The sequence below is a fragment of the Rhinatrema bivittatum genome, chromosome 2, assembly GCF_901001135.1.
Source record: "Rhinatrema bivittatum chromosome 2, aRhiBiv1.1, whole genome shotgun sequence".
Classification (NCBI taxonomy): Eukaryota; Metazoa; Chordata; class Amphibia; order Gymnophiona; family Rhinatrematidae; genus Rhinatrema; species Rhinatrema bivittatum.
Window position 1 is genome coordinate 538,165,209 of NC_042616.1, and position 26,549 is coordinate 538,191,757.

The 26,549-nt window shown below is 45.0% G+C and overlaps 1 protein-coding gene across 1 annotated transcript in view; it reads right to left on the bottom strand.

The window, feature by feature from the left end:
* Positions 1 to 26,549, bottom strand: part of ZNF236 (zinc finger protein 236) — a 531,902-nt gene that overhangs the window by 429,814 nt on the left and 75,539 nt on the right. The window contains 1 exon segment of the mRNA XM_029590848.1: positions 23,280 to 23,404. Coding sequence (XP_029446708.1) covers positions 23,280 to 23,404 — 125 coding nt within the window.

A 26,549-nucleotide genomic window follows, 5' to 3' on the forward strand; every position in this document is an offset into this window, starting at 1 on the left:
AGATCTATGCTAATGATATCCAATTCTTCTTTCCTCTGAAAGATACATGGGCCCTTATAGAAATGTTCCTTATCCACTGTCTCACAACCATCCAAAAATGGCTCCACTGTAATAAACTAGCTCTAAACATATCTAAAAGAGAAATCATTGTCCTATCATGTTCACCTATTGAAAAAGCAAATGTTGCTTACCTGATGTAACAGGTGTTCTCACAGGACAGCAGGATGTTAGTCCTCACAAATGGGTGACATCGAGGATGGAGCCCACCACGGAAAACTTCTGTCAAAGTTTAAACAGAACTTTGACTGGCCCCTACTGGGCATGCCCAGCAAGGCACTGACCCTGCAGCCAGCAGGGGTCTCCCTTCAGTCTGATTTTCAAAGCTACAGGCAGTGCCTAGAAAGTAAAAACAAAACAAACCCAACACCGCGGGGTGGCGGGCGGGTTTCGTGAGGACTAACATCCTGCTGTCCTGTGAGAACACCTGTTACATCAGGTAAGCAACATTTGCTTTCTCACAGGACAAGCAGGATGGTTGTCCTCACAAATGGGTGAGTACCGAGCTGAGGATGTCCTGACTTGCACCAAATGCACCCAATGACGTGCAACAGGCACTACAACTGGGGTGGAATTTGGTAAAGGGCATCCGCACCCTACCGGGAAGGTGGAAGGGTGTTGGTACGTCACGTTGGAAAAAGGTTACGCAAGACAGATTGGCCGAAGATGGAGTCCTGTCTTCCAGCTTTGTCCAAACAATAGTGGGCTGCAAAGGTATGGAGAGAACTCCAGGTTGCAGCCCTGCAGATGTCAGGAAGCGGCACCGATCGAAGGTGTGCCACTGACGTCGCCATGGCCCTCACAGAGTGTGCTTTTACACGGTCTTGAAAGGGAATGCCAGCTTGCTGATAGCAAAAAGAAATGCAGTCCGCCAACCAGGAGGAAAGAGCCTGCTTACCCACAGGATGTCCTAACTTGTTAGGATGAAAAGAGACAAATAATTGAGTGCTCTTCCTGTGAGCAACTGTACGGTCTAGATAAAAAGCTAGAGCTCGTTTGCAGTCTAGGGTATGCAGAGTCTGTTCCCCGGAGTTGGAGTGGGGCCTGGGAAAAAAGATAGGTAGTATGATGGATTGATTAATATGAAACTCAGAAACTACCTTAGGTAAAAATTTAGGGTGAGTGCGGAGTACCGCCCGGTCCTGCAGGAGCTTAGTGTAAGGCGGATAGGTAACTAGGGCCTGCAATTCACTAACCCTGCGAGCTGAAGTGATAGCCAAAAGGAATAACACTTTCCATGTGAGATACTTTAACTCACAGGAGTGCAGAGGTTCGAAAGGAGGTTTCATTAGACGACCAAGAACCAGGTTAAGGTCCCAAGATGGGGCCGGAGGACGTAAGGGTGGCTTCAGATGGAGCAAGCCTTTAAGAAAACGTGTTACTAGGGGTTGTACTGAAATAGGGACACCCTGTACACCTTTATGGAAGGCGGCTACCGCACTGACATGCATTCTGATAGAAGAGGTTTTAAGACCTGATTCAGAGAGATGCCATAAATAGTCCAAGAATTTGGAGATTGGACAGGAAAGGGGATCAAGGGACTGAGAAGTGCACCATGATGTGTACCTTTTCCATTTGTATGAGTAAGACTTTCTTGTGGAAGGCTTTCGTGAAGCTATCAGGACCCGAGAAACGGAATCTGAAAGGTTGAAAGGCTGAAGGACTAACCTTTCAACATCCATGCCGTCAGGGACAAGGCTTGGAGGTTGGGATGGAGGAGGCATCCGTCGTTTTGAGTGAGCAGATGCGGGTCCTTTCCCAGAGGAATGTGCCTGCGGATGGAGAGATCCTGGAGTATTGGAAACCATACTTGGCGTGGCCAGTAAGGTGCTATCAGGATCATGGTTCCCCCGTCCTGGCGTAGCTTCACGAGAGTCTTTGACACAAGAGGAAGTGGAGGGAATGCATAGAGCAGACCGGTTGTCCACTTGAGGGAGAATGCATCCCTCGGCCGAGAGTGCTGGCTCCGAATGAGAGAGCAGTAATCGTCCACTTTGTGGTTCTGAGGGGACGCAAAGAGGTCTATGCGGGGAGAACCCCACTTGTGAAACAGAGAGGTCGCTACCAGAGGATCGAGTGACCACTCGTGTGGTTGGAAGACACGGCTCAGCTGGTCTGCCAATACATTGTCTACTCCCGGCAGGTAAGTGGCCCTGAGGTACATGGAGTGGGAGAGGGCTTCCGCCCAGATCTGCGCAGCTTCCTGACACAGAAGGAAGGAGCCTGTGCCTCCCTGCTTGTTTATGTACCACATGGCCACTTGGTTGTCCGTCTGGATTAAGATTATCTGATGAAAGAGATGATCTTTGAAAGTGCGGAGCGCATAGCGGATTGCTCGAAGTTCCAGGAAATTTATCTGGTGTTCGGCTTCCTCTTTGGACCATAACCCTTGGGTTTGAAAGTCGTCCACATGGGCTCCCCAACCGATGTGAGAAGCGTCGGTGGTTAGGATTACTTGCGGATCCGGTGGAAGAAAGGGTAAGCCCTGAAGGAGGTTGACCTGAGTCGTCCACCAGGTTAAGGATAGGCGCAGCACTTGTGTGACTGTGACTATGGAGGACAGAGGCTGAAAAGCTTGAATCCATTGGTGTCGTAGAGTCCATTGTGTTACTCTCATGGCTAGTCGGGTCATGGGAGTGACTTGAACCGAGGATGCCATGTGCCCTAGGAGAATGAGGAACTGGCGAGCCGTGGCAGTGTTCTGAGACTGGAGCTGGCGAGCCAGGGACATTAGGGTGTGGACCCTCTGAAGAGGAAGGTAAGCCTTTGCCTGTAAGGTGTCCAAGTCTGCCCCAATGAAGGATAAGGTTTGAGACGGGACTAAGCAAGATTTCTCGTAATTGACGAGAAACCCTAAGGAAAGGAGTGTTTGAATTGTCAATTTTAGGGAGGATTGAGCTATCTGTTGGGTGGAGGCCCTGATTAGCCAATCGTCCAGGTATGGGTAGACGTGGACACCTTCCTTCCTGAGGAATGCTGCTACCACTACGAGACATTTGGTAAAGACTCGTGGGGCAGAAGCTAGACCGAAAGGGAGGACACGGTATTGATAATGTTCGTGGCCTACTAGAAACCGCAGATATTTGCGATGGGATTGTGTGATCGCAATATGGGTATAAGCGTCCTTGAGGTCGAGAGAGCACAGCCAATCCCCTCTTTGAAGCAGAGGGAGCAGCGCACCTAGGGTTACCATTTTGAACTTCTCTTTTTGAAGGTATTTGTTGAGGGCTCGAAGGTCCAAAATGGGACGTAGTCCCCCTGATTTCTTTGGTATTAGGAAGTATCTGGAATAGAATCCCTTGCCTCGTTGAGAGGGAGGAACGGGTTCTATAGCATTTGATTGCAGAAGAAGGGATACTTCCTGTTGTAATTGAGCCAAATGGGTGGATAGACTCCACGCTTGAAGAGGCGGGGAGTCTGCCGGAAGAGTTATGAAGTTGAGGTGGTAACCCTGTGCGATAATTGTTAGCACCCACTGATCTGAGGTGATCTGCAACCAAGGTTGTAGAAAATGGTACAGTCGACCTCCTACAGGGATGTCCGGAAGAGGGGTTTGGCATGTGTTCCCTACAGGGGAGTCAAAGGCCAGCCGCAGGCCCAGGAGGAGGGGCTACAGTAGGCCTTTGTTTCCTAGGCTGACGCGGCTGAGGCCTAGTAGAGGATCGAGCTGGACGAGGCCTGGCCGATGGAGGGTAATAACGGCGTGGTCGAAAGAATGACTTCTTAGAGTCTTTCTTTTGCGGTTGCTTGGAGGTCAGCTCAGGTGGGACAGATGAGAGTTGTTTCAACGTCTCATGGTGGTCTTTCAACTCCGCCACAATCTGCTGAATTTGCTCTCCAAACAAATTATCGCCTAAGCAGGGTAAATCAGCAAGACGATCCTGAACCTCTGGGCGAAGGTTGGATGATTTTAACCAAGCCCAACGTCTGGCTGAGATGGCTGTGGCTGAAACTTTTGTGGAAGCATCGAATATGTCGTAGGCAGTCCGAATCTCGTGCTTCCCTGCCTCAAATCCCTTGTGAAGAAGGGCTTGAAGCTGCGGTTGGTATTGGTCTGGTAACGTGTCAGCATAGTCTTGCATCTGCTTAAGGATGGCTCTGTTGTACTGAGTCATATAAAGTTGATATGAAGCTATGCGTGAAATCAACATAGCTCCATGATAGACTTTCCGTCCAACACTATCTAGGAACTTGTTGTCCCTGGTAGGTGGAGTAGAAGAGTGTGGCTTAAGACGCTTGGCCTTCTTCTGCGCGGACTCAACCACAACAGAGCGATGATCCAGTTGAGGTTTTTGGAAACCTGGTGCTGACTGGACAAGGTAGGTGGAGTCAGCTTTTTTGTTAACTGGGGACACTGATGAAGGAGATTCCCAGTTTTTCTTGAGCAGATCCAAAAACACCTGGTGTATAGGGATGGAAGCGATGATTTTTGGAGCATCCAGAAATTGAAGGAGTTCCATCATCTGGTGTCTGTCATCAGCTTCAGATTGTAGTTGAAAAGGTACAACTTCTGACATCTCTTTCACAAAGTTAATGAAAGATAGATCCTCAGGAGGAGATCTTTTTCTACTCTCTGTAGGAGATGGAGGCGAAGGTAAATCCGTGTCAGAAGATGTATCATCATCATCACCCCAGGTATCGTAGGGATCAAGTGGGGTTTGTAACCCTGATGGACCTGGCTGAGGCTCTAAAGGCATCGATGGAAACCGAGGTGGAATCGGTGCCGTAGGTGGAACCAGAAATGGCATCGATGGCTTCGGTGCTGTCGATGGAATCGGTGCCTGGCGTGGAACGGATGGAACCGAAGGATATATCGGTGAAGATATACCAGAAGGCACCGATGGAACCACCCCGGAAGGGGGAATCCGGAACGGTGTTTCTCCTGCCGATGAAAATCCAGTCGGAGACGGTGGTGTTGTCGATGGCACTGGAATCACCGATGGAAGGGCCGTCATGAGCGCCTCCATGCGGCTCAGTAGCGGTGCTAGCGCTTGTATAAACGGCTCGGTGGTCGGTTCCCTCCTCGGTGGCGAAGCCGGTGCCGGTGTCGGTGCCGGGGGCGGCACTGGAACCGGTGCCGGAGACGGTGCCGATGGAGGTTGCAATTTCTTCATCGCTTTCTCGATGGCCTCCTGGACCAGCCGGTCCAGTTCTGCCCGGAGACCAGGGGTAACCATACCCGGCTCGACGGGAGAGGGAGGCTGAGGCAGGGCCGGAGGGACCACCGTAACCGGTGGGATCACGGCCCCCGCACCCCGGGAGGGTGAGGGTTTCCTCGATGCCTGCGAACGAGACGTGGAGGGTGTCCGGTCTGTTCGTGGCTTCTTTGTCGGTGGCTCGGCTTGAGCAGAGGTCGATGGCTGTGGATCCTCGACAGGCCGAGATTTGTGCCGTCGATAGCGGTGCTTTTCCTTCCGATCCCCTCGCCCATCCGGGGAAGGGACGGGAGTCGACGGCCGAGAAGCGATCGATGGCGGGCGGTCACCGGAGGGTTGACGATGATGGTACAACTTCGACGGTGCCGGTTCCGATGACGTCGATGCTATCGATGGCGTTGGGGTGGGTGCATGGAAGAGGAGCCCCATCTTCTCCATCCTGGCTTTGCGACCCTTGGGTGTCATTAAGGCACATTTGGAGCAAGTCAGGACATCATGCTCACTACCCAAACACATCACACAAACCCTGTGGGGGTCTGTGATGGACATAGTCCGGGTACAATCCGGACAACGGCGGAACCCCGTTGCCATGGCCTGAAGCCAAAATTTAGGCTGGGGATCGGTAAGTGCCAACAGGCCTCAAGGGCCAAATTCGACGGTAGTCGATGGAAAAAGGCAAAAAACTTACCGGGTTCCGTAAGATGACTAAAAATTTGTCGAAGGGAGACCCCTGAGGGGCAAATTTTCTTAGGAAATTAACTTCCAAATTCCTGTCAGGAACGTGGTTAGAGAGCTCCTTTCACCGCGTGGCAACTGCTGCGCGGAAAAAAGAAGACTGAAGGGAGACCCCTGCTGGCTGCAGGGTCAGTGCCTTGCTGGGCATGCCCAGTAGGGGCCAGTCAAAGTTCTGTTTAAACTTTGACAGAAGTTTTCCGTGGTGGGCTCCATCCTCGATGTCACCCATTTGTGAGGACAACCATCCTGCTTGTCCTGTGAGAACACTCATCCCATCATTGTCTCCTAAACGGTATGTAACTTGGGAGTCACCATCAATCCCCCTCTCTTTCTCATCCTTTCACAAGCTATGTCTACTCTGTCACCTCAAGCCCCTTCTTGAACACTCTGACTTCCGGTCTGTCCTTCAATCTTTATTATTCCCTGTTATTGATTATGGTAAATCACTCCTAATAGGTCTCCCACTATATTCTATCCGTCCATTGCAGATTATACAAAACTCGGCAGCACGACTTTTAACTGGCACTCCCATTCATAAACATATCACTCCTGTACTCAAAACATTGCACAGACTCCCAACTGCATACTGTATACAATGCAAACTCGCCATGATGATACACTCAACTATTTACACCTTACACTTCCCATGGATCTCCTCGATAATAAAAATCCACCCTCCTTCCTGGTCCCTCAGGTCGGCAAACCTAATGTTATTAGATGAACCCATCTCCAAAGCTTACCCACCTTGATGAAACCAGAGAGTGTGCTTTCTTCTCTGCAAGTCCTCTCCTATGGAACAGTTTACCAAAGGAAGTAAGATGCCTCTGGAAAGAATATTCTTTAAAAAAGCAGTAAAACCTTTTCAGAAAAGCATTCCCAAACCTAAGAGATAATGGATAGTCCCCAACATCTCTCTACCTCAGCAAATCCTGATAACCTATTTTAGGACCCCTATTAGCATTTTTGTTTTACTGAAGTTAACTTCAGTTTTAATATTTTGTCATATGATAGGCTATGTTCTCTTATTAAATAATATGCAATGTGCTATATGATCTTATTATCTATGTATGTTCATAATGTACCCCACTTTGAACATAGGAAGGGCAGGTAATAAATGCTTTTTAAATAAAATAAATTACATTATCATCAACACTCTCATACGAAAATTCTAGTCTTCCTCAGATATTAATTTTTTTTTTCAGAGTATATATTCATCCTCTGTATTAACACTGCATTCATAAACTAAAATCAGGAGCATTTTGTTTGAGAGCATTTTTTAAATTAGATTTCTGACTAAAACTTTTTTTTCCATAATGAATTCAAGATTTTTCTTTATTGAGTGCTGCACATAATCTCTACAGATAAAAATGACTTTGTATTAATAAAAATTCCCAAGGACAAGGACATTAAGTGGTATCTTGACGCCTACACATCTTTTTTACATTCTCACTTTAAAAATACAAAAATCAGTAACAGCAAGAGATAACATTAGGTGGGCCTTGCATGACATTATTACTTCTACCATTATTAACTGTTAGAATTGCTTTGTCAAAGATATGGAATGAAACAAACTCATTTTGTGTACAAGGGTGACCTCTTGTGTGCTTAACTGTAATTTCAAGAAATAAAACCTGAAAATGAGGTAACCAGCAATTACTATTTCAGTGGCTTTCACTACATATCAGCAATGCAAAGAGTTAAATTTTTATTTTAAAAAGAGATGTTTAAAATTATATGATGGGATAACATCAAAATAGAAATTATTACATTTACCAATAAATATTTCTCCATAAAACTGGAGACAGTGAATTCATAAACCAACTTCAAAGATGAAATGTACTCTTAACCTGGTCATTCCAAAAACTTTTCAATAATATCCTACCTTGTTTTATACCATGTAATAATGGCTATGAAATTCTGCTTCTGCATTAGCTGAGGAATACATAGTATGAGGTAATTGATTTACTAAAAGGGAGTCAGAAAACCTCCACTGAAACAAGTATTAGGATTAGCTAGAAAATTCCTCCAGAGTTGTGGACAGTTAGAAATGAAGACTACCGAGATCATTCTCCCTGCTACAGATGCCATGGTGTCTGTATCGTGACTCTTGTGATTTAAATTGAATTGAAATTTAGGTACAAATATCATCTGAATCAAACTGCACAGAAATGGGCTGATCAGAACACTAGCAATCTCCCCGATGACAGCTGACTGTGAGTGCACTGGAGAGATGTCTTGGCCAGTTCAAATCACTGCAGTGAGGGTCAACACAAAGTACTTTCCTCAAGCCTGGATCCACAACCAAGGAGGAAGATGGGCCCTCTCCACATGGCTATTTCACTAGTCCAGGAATGGCCAACTCTGGTTCTCAAGAGCCAAAAAACAGGCCTAGTTTTCAGGATATACATAATGAATATGCATAAGATATATTTGCATAAAATGGAGGCAGTGCATGCAAATCTATCTCATGCATATTCATGAACAAACAGGAGTGAAGAAACTATGCTTTTTGAACTCTCCCACTTTGCTACCTCAAAAGTATATTTTAATATAGAACTTAGTATCATCTTTATCTTTATTAAAATGTATAAATCACCTATAAACAAAGGACTAGGTGATAAACATGTTAAATGAACATAACAAAAATAATACACAACACACACAATTGTTATTTAACAAGTATGGTCACAGGGCTCAGAAGAGTGTTTAAGAACTACCAGAAGTTAACTCAAACAATATGCCTGCTTAAATAAAAAGGTTTTTAACAGTGATGTAAAAGATTTTACACTATCCATTTTCCGTGTTGCTTCCAGTAATAAATTCCAAAACAAGACTGCCGCCATCGAGAAGGAACACTCTCTGGTCACAGCAAGTAGTGCTTGTCTAGCAAGGTTAAAATCAAGTAAACCTCATTGTTGAGATCTTAAAGCCCGAGATGGGCAATACAATCGCAGCAGGGCATTAACCTAAGGGCAGTCACTGGAAGAAATTAACTTATGTACCTCACCCCAATTTTATACTGAACATAAGAACATAAGAAATTGCCATGCTGGGTCAGACCAAGGGTCCATCAAGCCCAGCATCCTGTTTCCAACAGAGGCCAAACCAGGCCACAAGAACCTGGCAAGTACCCAAACACTAAGAAGATCCCAAGCTACTGATGCAATTAATAGCAGTGGCTATTCCCTAAGTAAACCTGATTAATAGCCGTTAATGGACTTCTCCTCCAAGAACATATTCAGACCTTTTTTGAACCCAGCTATACTAACTGAACTAACCACATCCTCTGGCAACAAATTCCAGAGCTTTATTGTGCGTTGAGTGAAAAGAATTTTCTCTGATTAATCTTAAATGTGCTACTTGCTAACTTCATGGAATGCCCCCTAGTCCTTCTATTATTCGAAAGTGTAAATAACCGAGTCACATCTACTCATTCAAGACCTCTCACAATCTTAAACACCTCTATCATATCCCCCCTCAGCCGTCTCTTCTCCAAGCTGAACAGCCCTAACCTCTTCAGCCTTTCCTCATAGGGGAGCTGTTCCATCCCCTTTATCATTTTGGTTGCCTTTCTCTGTACCTTCTCCATCTCAACTATATCTTTTTTGAGATGCGGCGGCCAGAATTGTACACAGTATTCCAGGTGCGGTCTCACCATGGAGCGATATAGAGGCATTATGACATTTTACGTTTTATTAACCATTCCCTTTCTCATAATTCCCAACATTCTGTTTGCTTTTTTTGACTGCTGCAGCACACTGAACCGATGATTTTAAAGTATAATCCACTATGATGCCTAGATCTTTTTCCTGGGTGTAAATCGGAAGCCAATGCAAATCCATAAGAATTAGGGAGATGAAGTCACTACAGAGTTTATCTGAAATAATTCTGGCAGCTGAGTTGAGCAAAAGTTGCTACCATTTTAAAAAGCTGTGCCTAACCAAACATACAGATGTCAAATGGCACTAAAATATAAAAATTTACTATGGAAGATTATTGTCATTTTTTTAATATACGTTTAACATGTATATAGAAACCTAAATTTCTAGTTCTCCTAAAGTTCTTATTATCTACTGTTCTCCATCAATTTTAAATCACATGCATTACTTGTGACAATTAGCTTAAAGGTCCCTCAGGTTCTTCATTGACACTGTGACACTCTACTATTCACCTTTCTCCATTGAGAAAATTTACAATTTAGCCTTATCTTTTAAACAGTTCGCAATCCATAATAGTACACTGTCCTCATCCCATGACTTTTTAATTTCCTAAGCAGTCTCTCATAAGGGACTTTGTCAAATGCTGTATGGAAATCCAGATGTACTATATTAACTGGCTCACCTTTATCCACATGTTTATTTATGCCCTCAAAAAAAATGTAGCAGTTTGGTGAGACAAGACTTCTCTTGGATAAATCCATGTTGGCTTTGAACCATTAAACTATGCCTATATGTTAAGTAATTGTGTTCTTTATGATAGTTTCTACCATTTTGCCTGGAACAGATGTCGGGCTCACTGGTCTGTAGCTTCCTGGATCACCCTGGATCCCTTTTTAAAAATTGGTGTTACATTAGCAACGCTCAAGGCTTCAGGTACCACAGACTATTTTAATGACAGTTTACAAATTATCAATAGCAGGTCCTCAATTTCATTTCTTTCAGCACTCTGGGATGTATCTATCTGGTGCAAGTGATTTGGTACTCTTTAGTTTGCTAATTTGCCCTATTATATAATCCAGGTACACAGATTTGTTCAATTCCTCTAAATTAGCATTTTGAATATCATTTCTGGCATGGGTATCTCTCTTACATCTTCCTCAGCGAAGACCGAAGCAAAGAATTCATTTAGTCTCTCTGCTATGGCCTTGTCCTCCCTAAGGGGCCGATGCAATATTTATGCGCAGAAAGCGGGCACTGAACAGTCAGCACTCGCTTTCTTAATGCACCCCCAGGTGCCCCTCCTGGGGGTGCCATGCAATATTTAAATTAGGGGTTGCGTTAGCAAGGAGGCGCTAGGGGCGCTTGCACGCCCCTAGCGCTTCCTTGCTAACGAGAACCCAAGAGAGTCGGCCATCTGCCAGTTAGGAAAACCGACGCCGAGTTTATGAGCGTCGGTTTTCCTAAATGCCGCATAGCCAGGGGGTCAGGAAACGGAAGCTTGTCAATTGAGCGTCCGTTTCCTGCACCTGACAGCCAGTGCTTTTTTTTTTTTTTAATTATTTTTTTTTTTTTTTGTTTTTCCTCCTACTTAATATTGCAATGATATTAAGTAGGAGAAAGTACAGAAAAGCAGTTTTTTCTGCTTTTCTGTACTAGTTTTAGGAGCGCTCAGCTATTAACGCCTGCTCCAGGCAGGCATTAATTTCTGATCGCTAAAATGTGCATCCTAGATGCACTTTTTGTTTTGTATTGGGAGTGAATATCTAATAGCCTCATTCACATGCATGTGATGAGAACTATTAGATTCACTCTGCGTTGGACGTGCGGTGTAGAGGCGCTAATCCCCTTATTGCATAAGGGGATTAGTTAGCGCCTATACAACCAACGTCCAACTGTGGTTATACAGTGTGCTCGGCAGAGCACACTGTATTGCATTGGTCCCTAAGTGTCTCTTTTACCCCTTGATCATCTAATGGTCCACCTGACTCCCTCGCAGGGTTTTTACTTCAAATGTACCTGAAAAAGTTTTTATTATGTGTTTTTGCTTCCATGGAAAGCTTCTTTTCAAATTCTCTTTTCCTTCTTTATCAATGCTTTGCTTGAGGGGTTGCCAAGGTAGCAATAGAAAATAGAAAAGCAACATGGCAGATAAGGGCACTAGGCCCCTAAAAACAAAATTTCAAGAAATGCTGGGACACATCCATTTAATAGTATGAGGAAAGACTAAGGGGCTAAGGAGGTAGTGTGCATGAGCAAAAAACTCCCACACATGCTCAGTAAAGACTTCACGGAGTATAAACTGGCATAGAAACAAAAGACCTTGAATGGGCAGACTAGATAGGCCATATGGTTATTTTCTGCATCATGTTTCTCTGCTTCTATGTAATAAGACCAAAACAGAATAAAACATTTCATCAACAAGGCACTAAGTCTTCCAACAAGATTAGCCTGACACCTAAACTGAAAGCACAGAGTGTTTTTGTGTCTTCTTACTAAAAGATAAAGTGGCTAAGTTAATAGTAATCATATCAATACTCAAAAAAAAAAACTACTCAGCTAGATTTTATAATCATTGTCACTTTGTTGCAAGTATTTTATGATAGCAAACAGGCATACACATATATTTAGGAGGATTGCTATACTTCATTTCTTGAAGATACTTAGACTAAAGAGGCTCTTAGTCATAAATGTCAATAAGTCTGGTAGATGAAACTAGTATAGCAGAGTTGCTTACCTGTAACAGGTGTTCTCCCAGGACAGCAGGATGTTAGTCCTCACAGATAGGTGACATCATCAGATGGAGCCCTGTCACAGAACACTTTTTACAAAGTTTCTAGAACTTTGACTGGCACACTGAGCATGCCCAGAATGCCACTAACCCTATGGCCACATGGGGTCCCCCTTCAGTCTCATTTTATAGCAAAAATGTACGAGCAAAAAATAAAATAAGAAAACATTATCGAACCCAACTCCGCGGGGTGGCAGGCAGGTTTCATGAGGACTAACATCCTACTGTCCTGGGAGAACACCTGTTACGGGTAAGCAACTCTGCTTTCTCCCAGGACAAGCAGGATGGTAGTCCTCACAGATAGGTGAATAGCAAGCTACAGGCTGCCTTAGAACATAGCAGGCCAACCAGCACTAAAAAATTTGCAACAGGCACAACAACCGGGTTGCTGTTGGCAACCAAGGGGCAGCCTGAAATTCACAGCGGGCTTAGGTAGGAAGAGTTGGGTTCTTACACTGGGAACAAATTCCGTAGGACAGACTGGCCAAAGATGCTGTCTTGCCAACCAGCTTTGTCTAGACAGTAATGGGCTGCAAAGGTATGGAGAGAGCTCCATGTCGCGACCCTGCAGATGTCGGCAATAGGTACTGAACGGAAGTGTGCTACTGACATTGCCATGGCCCTGACTGAGTGCACCTTCACTCGTCCCACAAGTGGAAGGCCTGCTTGCTGGTAGCAGAATGCAATGCATTCTGCTAACCAGTTAGACAGAGTCTGCTTGCCCACCACAATTCCAAGTTTGTTTTTGTCAAAGGAAACAAAGAGTTGGGTGGACTACCTGTGAACTGCAGTGCGATTTACGTAAAAGGCAAGCTTACAGTCCAAGGTATGCAGAGCCTGCTCCCCCGGGTGAGTGTGAGGCCTTGGAAAGAAAGTGGGCAAGACGATGGACTGATTTAAGTGGAAGTCAGTTACCACCTTAGGTAGGAATTTAGGGTGAGTGCGCAGTAATACCCGGTCATGGAGGAACCTTGTGTAGGGTAAGAAGGTCACAAGGGCCTGCAACTCACTGACCCTGCGAGCGGATGTAATCACTACTAGGAAAATGACTTTCCATGTGAGGTATCTGAGTTCGCAGGAGAGCAGGGGCTCAAACGGAGGACGCAATAGCCGTGCAAGTACTACATTGAGGTCCCAGGCCACAACCGATGGATGTAGTGGAGGCTTAAGCTGTAGTAAGCCTCTCATGAAGTGCCCCACAAGGGGTTGAGCCGATATCGGGGCGTCCCCTACACCTCAATGGAGTGAGAGATGGCACTCAGGTGTACTCGGATGGAGGAAGTCTGGAGACCAGATTCCGAGAGGTGCCAGAGATAGTCTAGCAGTTTCGGTGTGGGGCAAGAAAAGGAATTAAAGCCTTTCTGCGTGCACCACAAGGTGAATCTTCCACTTAGAACGATAAGACTTCCGCGTAGAAGGCTTTTGTGAAGCTACTAGGACTTGTGAGACATCAATAGAAAGATTATGGGGTTGTAGTATCAACCTTTCAACATCCAGGCTGTCAGAGACAGGGTCTGGAGGTTCGGGTGGCGCAACTTGCTGTGATTCTGTGTAATGAGGTTGGGCGCCGTGCCCAGGCGAATGGGTTCCTGGACAGAGATCGCGAAGAATGGGAAACCAGACTTGGTGTGGCCAATAAGGGGCTATGAGTATCATTGAGCCTCGGTCCTGTTGTAGTTTCACGAGAGTCTCGCTTATCAGCGGAATTGGAGGGTACGCATATAGGAGACCTGTAGCCCAGGGGTGGGCGAAGGCATCCACGGCTGGTGTCCTTTGGTCCCTGTGTAGAGAGCAGAAACTTTCCACTTTGTTGTTCTGCTTGGACGCAAATAGGTCGATGTCCGGTTGACGCCACCGGTGGAAGATTCTGCTTGCAACAGAGGGATCCAGAGACCACTCGTGGGGCTGGAATGTCCGGATGAGGCGGTCTGCGACTATATTTTATTTATTTATTTAGGGCTTTTTTTATACCGACACTCATGATACCAATCATATCATATCTGTTTACAATAAACAGCGGTGCAATAATATTAACATCAAAGTGAACAATAGGCGAAGAGAGAAAAGTGAATGAAAGTTACAATAAAACAGGGGCACTTGAACTGGGAAGAGGAAAAGCCAGAGTCATGGCTAACAAAGAAATAAATAATATTTAGTCTCAGAAATAAATAATATCTAGACGTATATTTAGGGCAATAATAATCACTTGTACTCAGGACTGAATATTATCAAATATATACATGATATCCTATACTTAGAGCTGTGGAATATCAAATGTACCTGACTAAATAGTATTAGATCATAAAACTCAGGACTGATTAATATAACGTCAGAAGCCATGTCAGGAATGGGGAACGTCGACTGGCGGACCAAGGTGAGTTGTAGCAGTTGGAGAGGTCATAGATCAGGGAAGGCTTGTAGAAATAGCCAAGTCTTGAGTTTCTTTCTGAATGTCTGCATGCAAGGTTCTTGTCTAAGGTCTGGGGGCATGTTATTCCAGATGGTTGGTGCTGCTGTCGAGAAGGCTCGATCTTTAGTTGATGAGAGGTGTGTGAATTTGGCTGGGGGGGGGGGGGGGTGTAGCGTACCTTTGTATGCTTCTCTGATGGGTCTGGAAGAGAAGTGTAGCGTGAGTGGGTTGTGTAAATCGATGGGTGTTCTGTTGTAGATAGCTTTATGGATGATGGTGAGACACTTGTGTAGAATTCTGAAGTTTACTGGGAGCCAATGTAGGTTTTTCAGGATAGGTGTGATGTGGTCTCTTCTATTGGAGTTTGTTAAAATTCTGGCAGCCGAATTTTGTAGCATCTGAAGCGGTTTGGTGGAGGAAGCGGGAAGGCCTAGCAGAATGGAATTGCAGTAATCTAATTTGGAGAATATAATGGCCTGGAGTACCGATCTGAAGTCTTGAAAATACAGTAGCGGTTTGAGTCTTTTTAGTACCTGAAGTTTGAAGAAGCAGTCTTTGGTTGTGTTGGTGATGAACTTTTTTAGATTTAGCTGGTTATCAATTATAACTCCGAGGTATCTTGCTTGGTTGACCAGGGTGTTGGTGTGACTTGTGTGTAGGCTGTCTTTGTTGTTGAGAGATATAAGGAGCATTTCTGTCTTGGACGTGTTGAGCACAAGGTTTAAGGTAGTAAGGAGGTCGTTGATTACTTGAAGGCAGTTGTCCCAGAATTTCAGTGATTTTGTGAGGGATTCGGTTATAGGGATCAGGATTTGGACATCGTCAGCGTAAAGATAGTGTTTGAGTTTAAGATTCGTAAGCAGCTGGCAAAGGGGGAGAATGTATAGGTTGAATACTGTAGGAGACAGAGAGGAGCCCTGTGGAACACCTCTTGTAGTGTTGATGAGCGGAGATTCCTTGTTGTTGATCTTTACTTTGTAGCCTCTGTTCGTGAGAAAGGAGTCTAACCATTTGAAAGCCGTACCTGTTATCCCGATGTCCGAAAGTCGTTTAAGGTGAGTGGAATGATTCACTGTGTCGAATGCTGCCGAGATGTCGAGGAGTATTAGCAGGAAGGAGTGCCCGGAGTCCATACCCATGATGAGATGGTCTGTGAGGGAGATGAGGAGGGTTTCAGTGCTTAGAGCTTTGCGAAATCCATATTGCGATGAATGGAGAATGTTGTGATCTTCCAGGTATTCTGATAATTGGGTGTTGACTATTTTTTCTATGATCTTTGCTAGAAAAGGTAAATTGGAAATAGGTCGGAAGTTGTTGGGTTATCTAGGATCTAGATTTGCTTTCTTAAGAAGGGGTTTGAGGGTGGCAATTTTTAGGACGTCCGGGAAGATTCCTTGAGATAGTGAGCAGTTTATGATGTCGGCTAGGTACTTGGAGATGCAGTCTGGCACCGATAGAAGAAGCTTGGTTGGGATTTGGTCCAGTGGGTGGTATGAAGGTTTCATTTTCTTTATAAGGGATTCGATTTCCAGGGAGGAGGTGGGTTCAAATGACTCCAGTGAGGGTCCGGAATTTGAGGGGGGGGGGCTGGAGATGTGAGTGGAGGAAGAATTGACAGGCAGGCCTGTTAGTAAGTTAGAAATTTTGTTGTGGAAAAAAATTGTCAATTCATTTGCTTTTGTTTGTGCCTGTTCGTCTGGGATGCATGGGGTAGTGGTTTTAGTGAGCTCTGATACATAGGAGAATAGAGCCTTAGGATCAAAGACGAGGTCATGTATTCTGTGACCGTAGAAATCTTTTTTTGCTCGGTGAGTGGCGTTTCTGTAAATGTGTAAGGTAGATTTGTAAGCATTTAGTGTGCTCGGGCACGGGGTCTTGCGCCATTTGTTTTCTCTTTGTCTGAGGTTTCGCTTAAGTTCTCTGAGTTCGTCAGAGAACCATGGTTGTTTCCTGTTAGGCGTCTGTTTGATTCTTCTGGTTGCCTGAGGACATATTTTATTCGCTATTGATTCTGTGATACTAAACCATGAGCGGAGTGCCGAGTTGGGGTCAGAGACTTCTAGATTGTGGTGTTCCTTTGTTAGGTGCTTGCTGAGGACTTCTGTGGAGCAGGATCTCCTGTAGTGAACTGTTGATTGAGTGGGTTGTGTTTTGGGGTTTTCCTTGCTTGTGAGGGAGATGGTAATCAGAGAGTGGTCGGACCAGGGAACTGGAGTGCATTCCGGGGGGGGTAGAAGGTGAAAAACTGGAGTTGATGAAGATCAGATCAAGAACATGCCCTGCTTTGTGGGTGGGTTTGTTGATGATTTGTGTGAAGCCCATAGCCTTGAGAGAGGTGAGGAATGCTTCACAGTTAGTAGAGAGTGGGATCGAAACAACATGGAGGTTGAAGTCCCCTAATATCAAAGCGGGGGCATCTAGGTTGATATGTTTGCCTATGGTTTCAATTATGAGAGAGGCATCTGAGTCTATAAGACCAGGTGGGGCGTATATAAGGAGGATTTGCAGATGGTCAGATTTAAACAGGCCTAGTTCTAATTTAGAGACTGACTTGATTGGTTGGAGGGTAAGTTTAAGTTCCTTTTTGGCTGCTAGGAGCAATCTGCCGCCTCTTTTTTTCTGTCTGGGAAGAGAGAAGATGTCATATTGATGAGTGGGTAGTTGGTTAGTCAGAGTTGCATCTGTCGGTTTAAGCTAGGTTTCTGTTATGGCGCAGATGTCTGGGTTTGCATCGAGGAGATAATCATTTAAAATGTGTGATTTTTTTGTGATTGAGCGTTAAAAAGACATACAGAGAATAGTGCAAGACCCAGTAGTTGGGTTAAAGGTGAGACCATGATCGGGATAAGGGATCTGGTGGTGCGTGTCCGGAGTAGTGAGAGAGGTTTTTCCCTGGTAATGGTGCTCTGGTGGAGGATGGGAATTGGGTATCCTTGAGTCATGTTCTGCTTGTGTTCAGACTAGTCCGGGCTTCTGTGTGCCTGCCAGATAAGTGGCTCGCAGTAGTATAGAATGCGACAGGACACAGGTCCAAATCTGCGCTGCCTCCTGGCAGAGTAGGTAAGAGCCCTTGGCCAAAGTTTGTTCAGGTACCACATTGCTACTTGATTGTCTGTTTGAATTAAGGCGACCTTGTTGGACAGGCAGTCCCAGAATGCGTAAAGGGTGTACCGCATCGCCTGAAGCTCTAGGAAATTGATCTGACAGGTTGCTTCAGTTTTGTCCAAAACCCTTGGGTTTGCAGACCTTCGACATGGGCTCCCCAACCTAGGTTGGAGGCGTCCATGGGTAAGATCACCTTAGGAGCTGATGGCTGGAAGAGGAGACCTTTGCACAAGTTGTCTTTGTGCGTCCACCAGGCGAGGGATAAACGAAGCTGGTTGGTTATTTGGACTGTGGATGAGAGTGGCTGAGTGGTTTGGTTCCACTGAGATCTCAGGGTCCATTGTGTGACTTTCAAGGTTAGGCGGGCCATTGGAGTGATGTAGACCGTTGACGCCATATGGCCAAGCAACGTGAGAAACTGGCGAGCTGAGGCTGCTTGCCGACGGTGGATTGAGCTGGCGAGGTTGGACAGCATGGTTGCTCGTTCATTGAGGAGGAATGTCTTGGCCATGGTGGTGTCCAGGTCTGCTCCAATAAAGGACAGATGGTGAGATGGTGTCAAATGGGATTTCGGGTAATTTACTACAAACCCCAATGACTGGAGAAGTCGTATGGTGAGGTGGAGGGATTAGAGGGCTCCTTCTCTAGACGGGCTTTTGAGGAGCCAATTGTCCCAATAAGTAAAGACATGGATGCCTTTGTGGCATAACTGAACTGCCACGACTGTCAGGCATTTTGTGAACACTCGGGGCGCCAAGGCAAGGCCGAATGGAAGTACCTGTGTCCCATTACAAATCGCAGGTATTTGTGATGAGGAGGAAAGATTGCAATATGGGCGTAAGCATCCTGCAGATCCAGAGAGCAGAGTCAATCCCCCTGCTGTAGGAGCGGGAGCATGGTGCCCAAGGACACCATTCTGAACCGTTCTTTGTGGAGGAACCTGTTTAAGGCACGCAGATCTAGGATAGGACAGAGGCCGCCGGTCTTTTTTGGGATTAGAAAATACTGGGAGTAGAATCCTGTCCCCTTCTGAGTCGAGGGAAGTGGTTCTACAGCCCTGGCACGCAGAAGGACTGAGAGCTCTGACTCGAGAAGTACTGTGTGATCGTCCCGGCTCCACGCCGGAATGGGTGGGGAGTCCGGGGGCACAGTTGAAAAATTAAGCGGTAATCGTGCATTACGATGGACAGTACTCATCGGTTAGTGGTAACTGGGCGCCAAATGGTTGCAAAGTGGCAGAGGCGGCCTCCCACTGGTGAAATGGGTTGTGGGTTCAAGGAGGGGGTGGCTGCTGCTCTCTGGATAGGAGTCAAAATCCAGCTGCAGGTACAGCTTGGGGAGCTGGCTGCACTCTAGGAGTCCTCAGTTGATGCGTGTGTCCTCTCTGAGGGGCCCGAGCTGTCCAAGCACGGGACATAGGAGGGTAGTACCTACGTGGTCTATAAAATTGTTTTCTAGTGTCCCTATGTGTGCCCCTATGGGCTACAGAAGGGATGCAGGGTTTCATGATGGTCCTTAAGCTGGGCCACTGCATCCTGGATCTTGTCCCCAAACAGGTTTTCTCCTGTACAGGGGAGATCAGCCAATTTGTCGTGCACCTCCGGGCACAGGTCCGAGGCCTTGAGCCAGGCCCAGCGTCTGGCACTAATGCCCGCTGCCGAGACTCTGGATGCTGTCTCGAAAGAGTCATAGGCTACTCTGACCTCGTGTTTCCCAGCTTCCAATCCTTTCTGTAGGATGGAGGCTAAGCTCTCCTGGAACTGCTTTGGCAGGGTCTCTAAGAATTCCTGGACTTGTTTCCAGATATTCCTATTACATTGGGTAATGTAGAGTTGGTATGCTGCTATACGAGCAATTAACATGGACCCTTGAAACACTCTGTGCCCTAATGCATCCAATGCCTTCTGTTCCCTTCTAGAACATAAGAAAATGCCATACTGGGTCAGACCAAGGGTCCATCAAGCCCAGCATCCTGTTTCCAACAGTGGCCAATCCAGGCCATAAGAACCTGGCAATTACCCAAAAACTAAGTCTATTCCATGTTACCATTGCTAATGGCAGTGGCTATTCTCTAAGTGAACTTAATAGCAGGTAATGGACTTCTCCTCCAAGAACTTATCCAATCCTTTTTTAAACACAGCTATACTAACTGCACTAACCACATCCTCTGGCAACAAATTCCAGAGTTTAATTGTGCGTTGAGTAAAAAAGAACTTTCTCCGATTAGTTTTAAATGTGCCCCATGCTAACTTCATGGAGTGCCCCCTAGTCTTTCTACTATCCGAAAGAGTAAATAACCGATTCACATCTACCCGTTTAGACCTCTCATGATTTTAAACACCTCTATCATATCCCCCCTCAGTCGTCTCTTCTCCAAGCTGAAAAGTCCTAACCTCTTTAGTCTTTCCTCATAGGGGAGCTGTTCCATTCCCCTTATTTTGGTAGCCCTTCTCTGTACCTTCTCCATTGCAATTATATCTTTTTTGAGATGCGGCGACCAGAATTGTACACAGTATTCAAGGTGTGGTCTCACCATGGAGCGATACAGAGGCATTATGACATTTTCCGTTTTATTCATCATTCCCTTTCTAATAATTCCCAACATTCTGTTTGCTTTTTTGACTGCTGCAGCACACTGTACCGACGATTTCAATGTGTTATCCACTATGACACCTAGATCTCTTTCTCGGGTTGTAGCACCTAATATGGAACCCAACATTGTGTAATTATAGCATGGGTTACTTTTCCCTATATGCTTCACCTTGCACTTATCCACATTAAATTTCATCTGCCATTTGGATGCCCAATTTTCCAGTCTCACAAGGTCTTCCTGCAATTTATCACAATCTGCTTGTGATTTAACTACTCTGAACAATTTTGTGTCATCTGCAAATTTGATTATCTCACTCGTCGTATTTCTTTCCAGATCATTTATAAATATATTGAAAAGTAAGGGTCCCAATACAGATCCCTGAGGCACTCCACTGTCCACTCCCTTCCACTGAGAAAATTGCCCATTTACTCCTACTCTCTGTTTCCTGTCTTTTAGCCAGTTTGCAATCCACGAAAGGACATCGCCACCTATCCCATGACTTTTTACTTTTCCAAGAAGCTTCCTAGAAGGAGCAGAGGAGTGTAGACGGGATCTTTTAGCCTTCGTTTGGGCTGATTCCACAACTACAGAATGGAGGGGCAATTGGCTCTTCTGAAACCCCGGGGCTTGTTGAACCAGGTACGTGGCATCTGTCTTTCTATTGACCAGAGTAACAATACCTGGGTGATCCCATAGGCGGTACAAGAGGTCGAGAAGAACTTCGTGCACTGGGATTGCCATTACCGCTTTTGGAGCATCTACAAATTGTAAAACCTCCAACATTTTGTGCCAAGCGTCCTCCTCCGTTACCAGTTGGAATGGGATAATTTCAGACATCTCCTTCACAAAACTGGAAAAGGAGAGGTCTTCCGTAGGAGAACAACGCCTTTCTTTCGGAGGTGAAGGCTCCGAGAGAAGTTTGTCAGAAGCTTGTGAGGAGTGGTCAGAGGATGCATTCTCTCATGGATCATAGGGAGTCTCCCCTTCATCAACCGGCCCTCCAGAGGGAGGGAAAACACCAAACCTGAGAAGGCAGCAGACACGGATGGGCGAGGCATCGAGGCAGGCAGCACCAGCATCGAAGGTGGTGGTGCTGGCATCAAGGGCACAGAGGCTAATGAGGTGCGCCAAGGCACCGATAAATCTGATGGCCCTGGAACGGGTTCCGGCATCAGCGGGTCCCTTGCAGAGGCTGGGCCAGAGGCCGCCTCTTCCTCCTCCGAGGAACCCAGAATTTGAATCAGGATAGGTTGAGGCATCGATGGTTGACTCGTACCAGCGGATCTGATGGCAAGGGTTGACTCGGTAGGGCACCGATGAGGATGTCCAAGTGCTTGAGGAGCGGTGCAAACATCGAGGGCGCCGGTTCAGGTGCTGGTATGGGGGCCAGCACAAGTGATTGGAAGCCCTGGAGAGCATTCAGCACTGCCTCCTGGACCAGTCTATCCAATTCCTCCCTAAAGGCTGGCATGGATAACACTGCGCCTGGGGCAGGAGGCAGGCTAGGCATTACCGGAGTCTCCACAGGAGTCCGTCGAGGCTCGGTACCCGGCACCAATATCAGTGGGGAACGCCTCAGGGTCCCGGGTCAAGAGGAGGATTGGGGCTCCTCTCCCTGGGCCCTCTTCACGGGCGGCTCGGTCAAGGTCGCTGCGTATCGGTGCCGGCACCAGACAAGGATGCACGTCGGTGCCAATGACGATGTTTCCCCGGCACAGAGTACGATGACGGACAATCACCCACTCCACGGTCTTCCTGGCGAGGCGACATGCGCGAGGGGTCCAAATTAGATGGGCCTCAACTTGGCATGCCCTGCACCGAGGTCGAAGAAGCAGAGCATTTTGAGGCAAACAAATGCTCCATCTTTTCCAGTCGGGCGCGCCGGCCTTTGGGGGTCATTTGTGCGCAACTCAGGCAGCAACGGACGTTGTGGGAAGGCCCAAGGCACAAAACACAAACATTGTGCGGGTCCGTTAAGGACACAGTCTGCAGACACTTGGGACACTTCCTAAACCCAGTTGCCATGTTGGAAAAAAGTGGCACGTGGTCGTTGGCCGTCAGACACCGAAGGGTATGCCACCGGGAACAGACTGCAAAACGCGGAATAACACTTACCGAGCGTCTGAGGATATGAAGCGCGATGGGGGGACCCCGGTGAGGGTGAAAAACGAAGATGGACTTCAAATTTCTCCACGAGGAAATTTCTCTCAGAGCTCCTAAACCGCAAGGCAACTGCTACGCGGAAAAAGAGAGATTGAAGGGGGACCCCGTGTGGCCACAGGGTTAGTGGCATGCTGGGCATGCTCAGTGTGCCAGTCAAAGTTCTAGAAACTTTGACAAAAGTGTTCCGTGACAGGGCTCCATCTGATGATGTCACCCATCTGTGAGGACTACCATTCTGCTTGTCCTGGGAGAAATAAAGGTGCACACTGCCAAAATAAAGTGCTATAAACCATCAGATAGGACACAACACGTTTTAAATTAATGTCTACATAATTCAGGGATTGTTGTGCCGCAAGACATTCCTTCTCCACTGGCACATGCCAACTTTCTGTAGTACTACATGTATATCTGCAGTTTCCTGATAAGCCCAGGAAAAGGCTAAAGGCCAGCAAGGTGAATGGCATCTAAAAGAAAATCCAGTTTGCTTTGGCAAACTACTGTTATCAGAATCAGTATGCCTAAAAAAAAAATGAGAAACATGAATTTTCCCTATGCATACCATAATGCTTCAAGCTACAAAATGGACAACTTAGCTTTGAAGACAATGTCTTACCTGTATGTATCCTAATATGCCGAGTTAACTGGCTGGGTTTCTGAAATGTCTTTCCACAATGTGGACAGGAATATGAAAATCCACTTCTGTCAATATTCCTATTGTAAGATCTGGTACTTGTTACCCTAATAATGTGCAAAGAGATAATTACTATTTTGAGTCTCTGACTTGTGTGTTAGAAATTGCACAATAATTCTAGCCATTATTTTTTTTTTTAAAAGCTGTTATATGACAATATAAGGACTCATGGGTTTAGGCAGCTGTCAATCACAGCCATGACTGTCAGCATTACATATTTACTTCCTTGTATCCTACCAGAAGCAGGAGAAACCAAAGTTGATGAAAACCTGAGCAAACCACAGCTGCTCTAGCTTGGCATACTCTTTAACTGTTATATAAATTGCTTTAAAACTAGAAATTAGCTAAAATAGACAGAATATCCTTACTGAGCCAATGGTACCACAAAGCAGCTAAACTATACTTAAAATGAACATAGTTGCAATATTAAAGCTAACGCTTTAAAAATGGGAACAGGAATTGCAAACAAAATGCACTGATTTAAAAACAATCATTTTTATAAGTGAAGGAACAAATTGCAGATTAGTGGGTTATAATCTTGACAAGTATGACAGCCATTCTTTTTCAGCTAGTGAATGCATGAGGTATATCGTCTCTCATAGCGCTCTCAAGAAATAGGTTAATAGAACACAATCCACACTCTGTTCAATTCTGAAGTATATAAACTAGAAATCATGACAGGCAAGCTAAGAAAAATGTAAGTAACAAGGTGAATGGCCACCTGCAGGACAGGATGTTGCTTCTCGTTACTGCTGAGATATTATATGGTACTAATACATTCCTTATGATATTAAGTCTGGATAATTTGAGTTTCATGACACTAGATCTTCATAAATTTTCATAAGACAAGACATGAGTTTCTCATTTTTTTTTAACATATCTTTGGCTTCAGAATTTGCCTTTGGAATCAACACTAAATACCATAAAGTATACAAGAAATACTGAGGCATGACTTACTATAACACTGTCTCAACATTAACAACCATTTTTATGAAAATTATAATGCCATATCAATCAATGGCTGTGACATTATATTGCTATTAAAGGATTATTTTCCATAAGGAAAGGATTTTTGAAGTGGAATTTTCACAAGATATCTTTCTTCTTAAGTTAATACTACTTCTGTGTATACAGTATTCTGCATATTTGTTTCTGATTTTTTTTTCATTTTATATAAGAGCTGTGTGAAGAGGAACAGAAGGGCTAAACTACAAAAATGAACCAAGAATGAAGCAGTTGGACATCATTCCCTGAACATGGGTAGGAGCCAAACAAATAAAGTCAATGAAGAAGTATTAATATTAAATGTAAAATTATATGGAGGGCAATTTTCAAAGGTTTTTACAATGGTAAACAAATGTCTACCTTTGTAAAATCCCCTATTGAAAATTTCTCACCCTCTTCAGGAGTGCACTAGGCTCTCCTTCATCCTGCAACTTGGCCAATATCTAAACAAAGTAAAAAAAAAAAAAAAAAGGTCTTCATGTGAACAACTGCTCCTTGACTGTGGAAGAAAGGGGTTTGAGAGAAGATAAGGTGAGACTTCATCTTCAGAACCAACCTCCTCTGACATATGAAACATCACTGCTGTGAGTCACTCTCAATATATACTCTACATGACAGCTGAACTTGTACCAATCCTTGAATCAATCATTTTTCAGCAACAGAGTTCAACTCTAGAGGCCCAGTAGAAGATCACTGCCATAGGTCTATAGAAGCATTGCTTTCTGAGGCTCTACGATTTCAACTTGGTGCATAAGTGTGATGATATAGGAGGAACTGGATTAGTTCCTGCACAAGACAGAAAGTATAAAAGTATAAGACAGCCAACTCCAGGAGTAAAACTGGGCATATAAAGGCTAAGTTGGTCTCTACTGGGACTACAATTCCCAGCTACCCCTGCAGCTAGTGTGGAGAGAAGCTGTGCACAGAACTGCTATATCACAGTGACTAGGTGGAATCACACCAATTGCCAGAAGCTATAAGAGGGGTGAAGCTGCAGTAATCAACAGATCAGCAGAAGGGAAAGAAGCAGAGGTCTGGAGAACTCAGACCCAGCTGAAGATCATGGAGCAACCCTCTGAGGAGAAGAAAGAACCAGAGTCAATTCTAAAATCATGGCACTAAAGTTAAGTTGTTCTTAGGGAAGCTAATCAAATTGGTAGTGTGGTAGTAATGGGAGATTTCAATTACCCCAATATTGACTGGGTACATGTATCATCGGAACATGCTAGAGAGATAAAATTCCTGGATGGAATAAATTACAGTTTTATGGAGCAATTGGTTCAGGAACCGATGAGAGAGGGAGCAATTTTAGATCTAATTCTCATTGGAGCACAGGATTTGGTGAGAGCGGTAACGGTGGTAGGGCCGCTTGGCAATAGTGATCATAATATGATCAAATTTGAATTAATGACTGGAAGGGGGACAGTAAGCAAATCCATGGCTCTCATGCAAAACTTTCAAAAGGGAAACTTTGATAAAATGAGAAAGAGAGTTAGAAAAAACTGAAAGGAGCAGCTACAAAGGTAAAAAGTGTGCAAGAGGCGTGGTCATTGTTAAAAAAATACCATCCTAGAAGCACAGTCCAGATGTATTCCACACATTAAGAAAGGTGGAAGGAAGGCAAAACAATTACCAGCATGGTTAAAAGTTAAGGTGAAAGAAGCTATTTTAGCCAAAAGATCTTCATTCAAAAATTGGAAGAAGGATCCAACAGAAGAAAATAGGACAACGCATAAGCGTTGGCAAGTTAAATGTAAGACATTAATAAAATAGGCTAAGAGAGAATTGGAAAAGAAGTTGGCTGTAGAGGCAAAAACTCACAGTAAAAACTTTTTTAAATATATCCGAAGCAGAAAACCTGTGAGGCAGTCCGTTGGACCGTTGGATGATCGAGGGGTTAAAGGGGCACTTAGAGAAGATAAGGCCATCGTGGAAAGATTAAATGATTTCTTTGCTTTGGTGTTTACTGAAGAGGATGTTGGGGAGGTACCCGTATCGGAGAAGGTTTTCATGGGTAATGATTCAGATGGACTGAAACAAATCACAGTGAACCTAGAAGATGTGGTAGGCCTGATTAACAAACTGAAGAGTAGTAAATCACCTGGACCGGATGGTATACAGGGTTCTGAAGGAACTCAGAAATGAAATTTCAGACCTATTAGTAAAAATTTGTAACCTATCATTAAA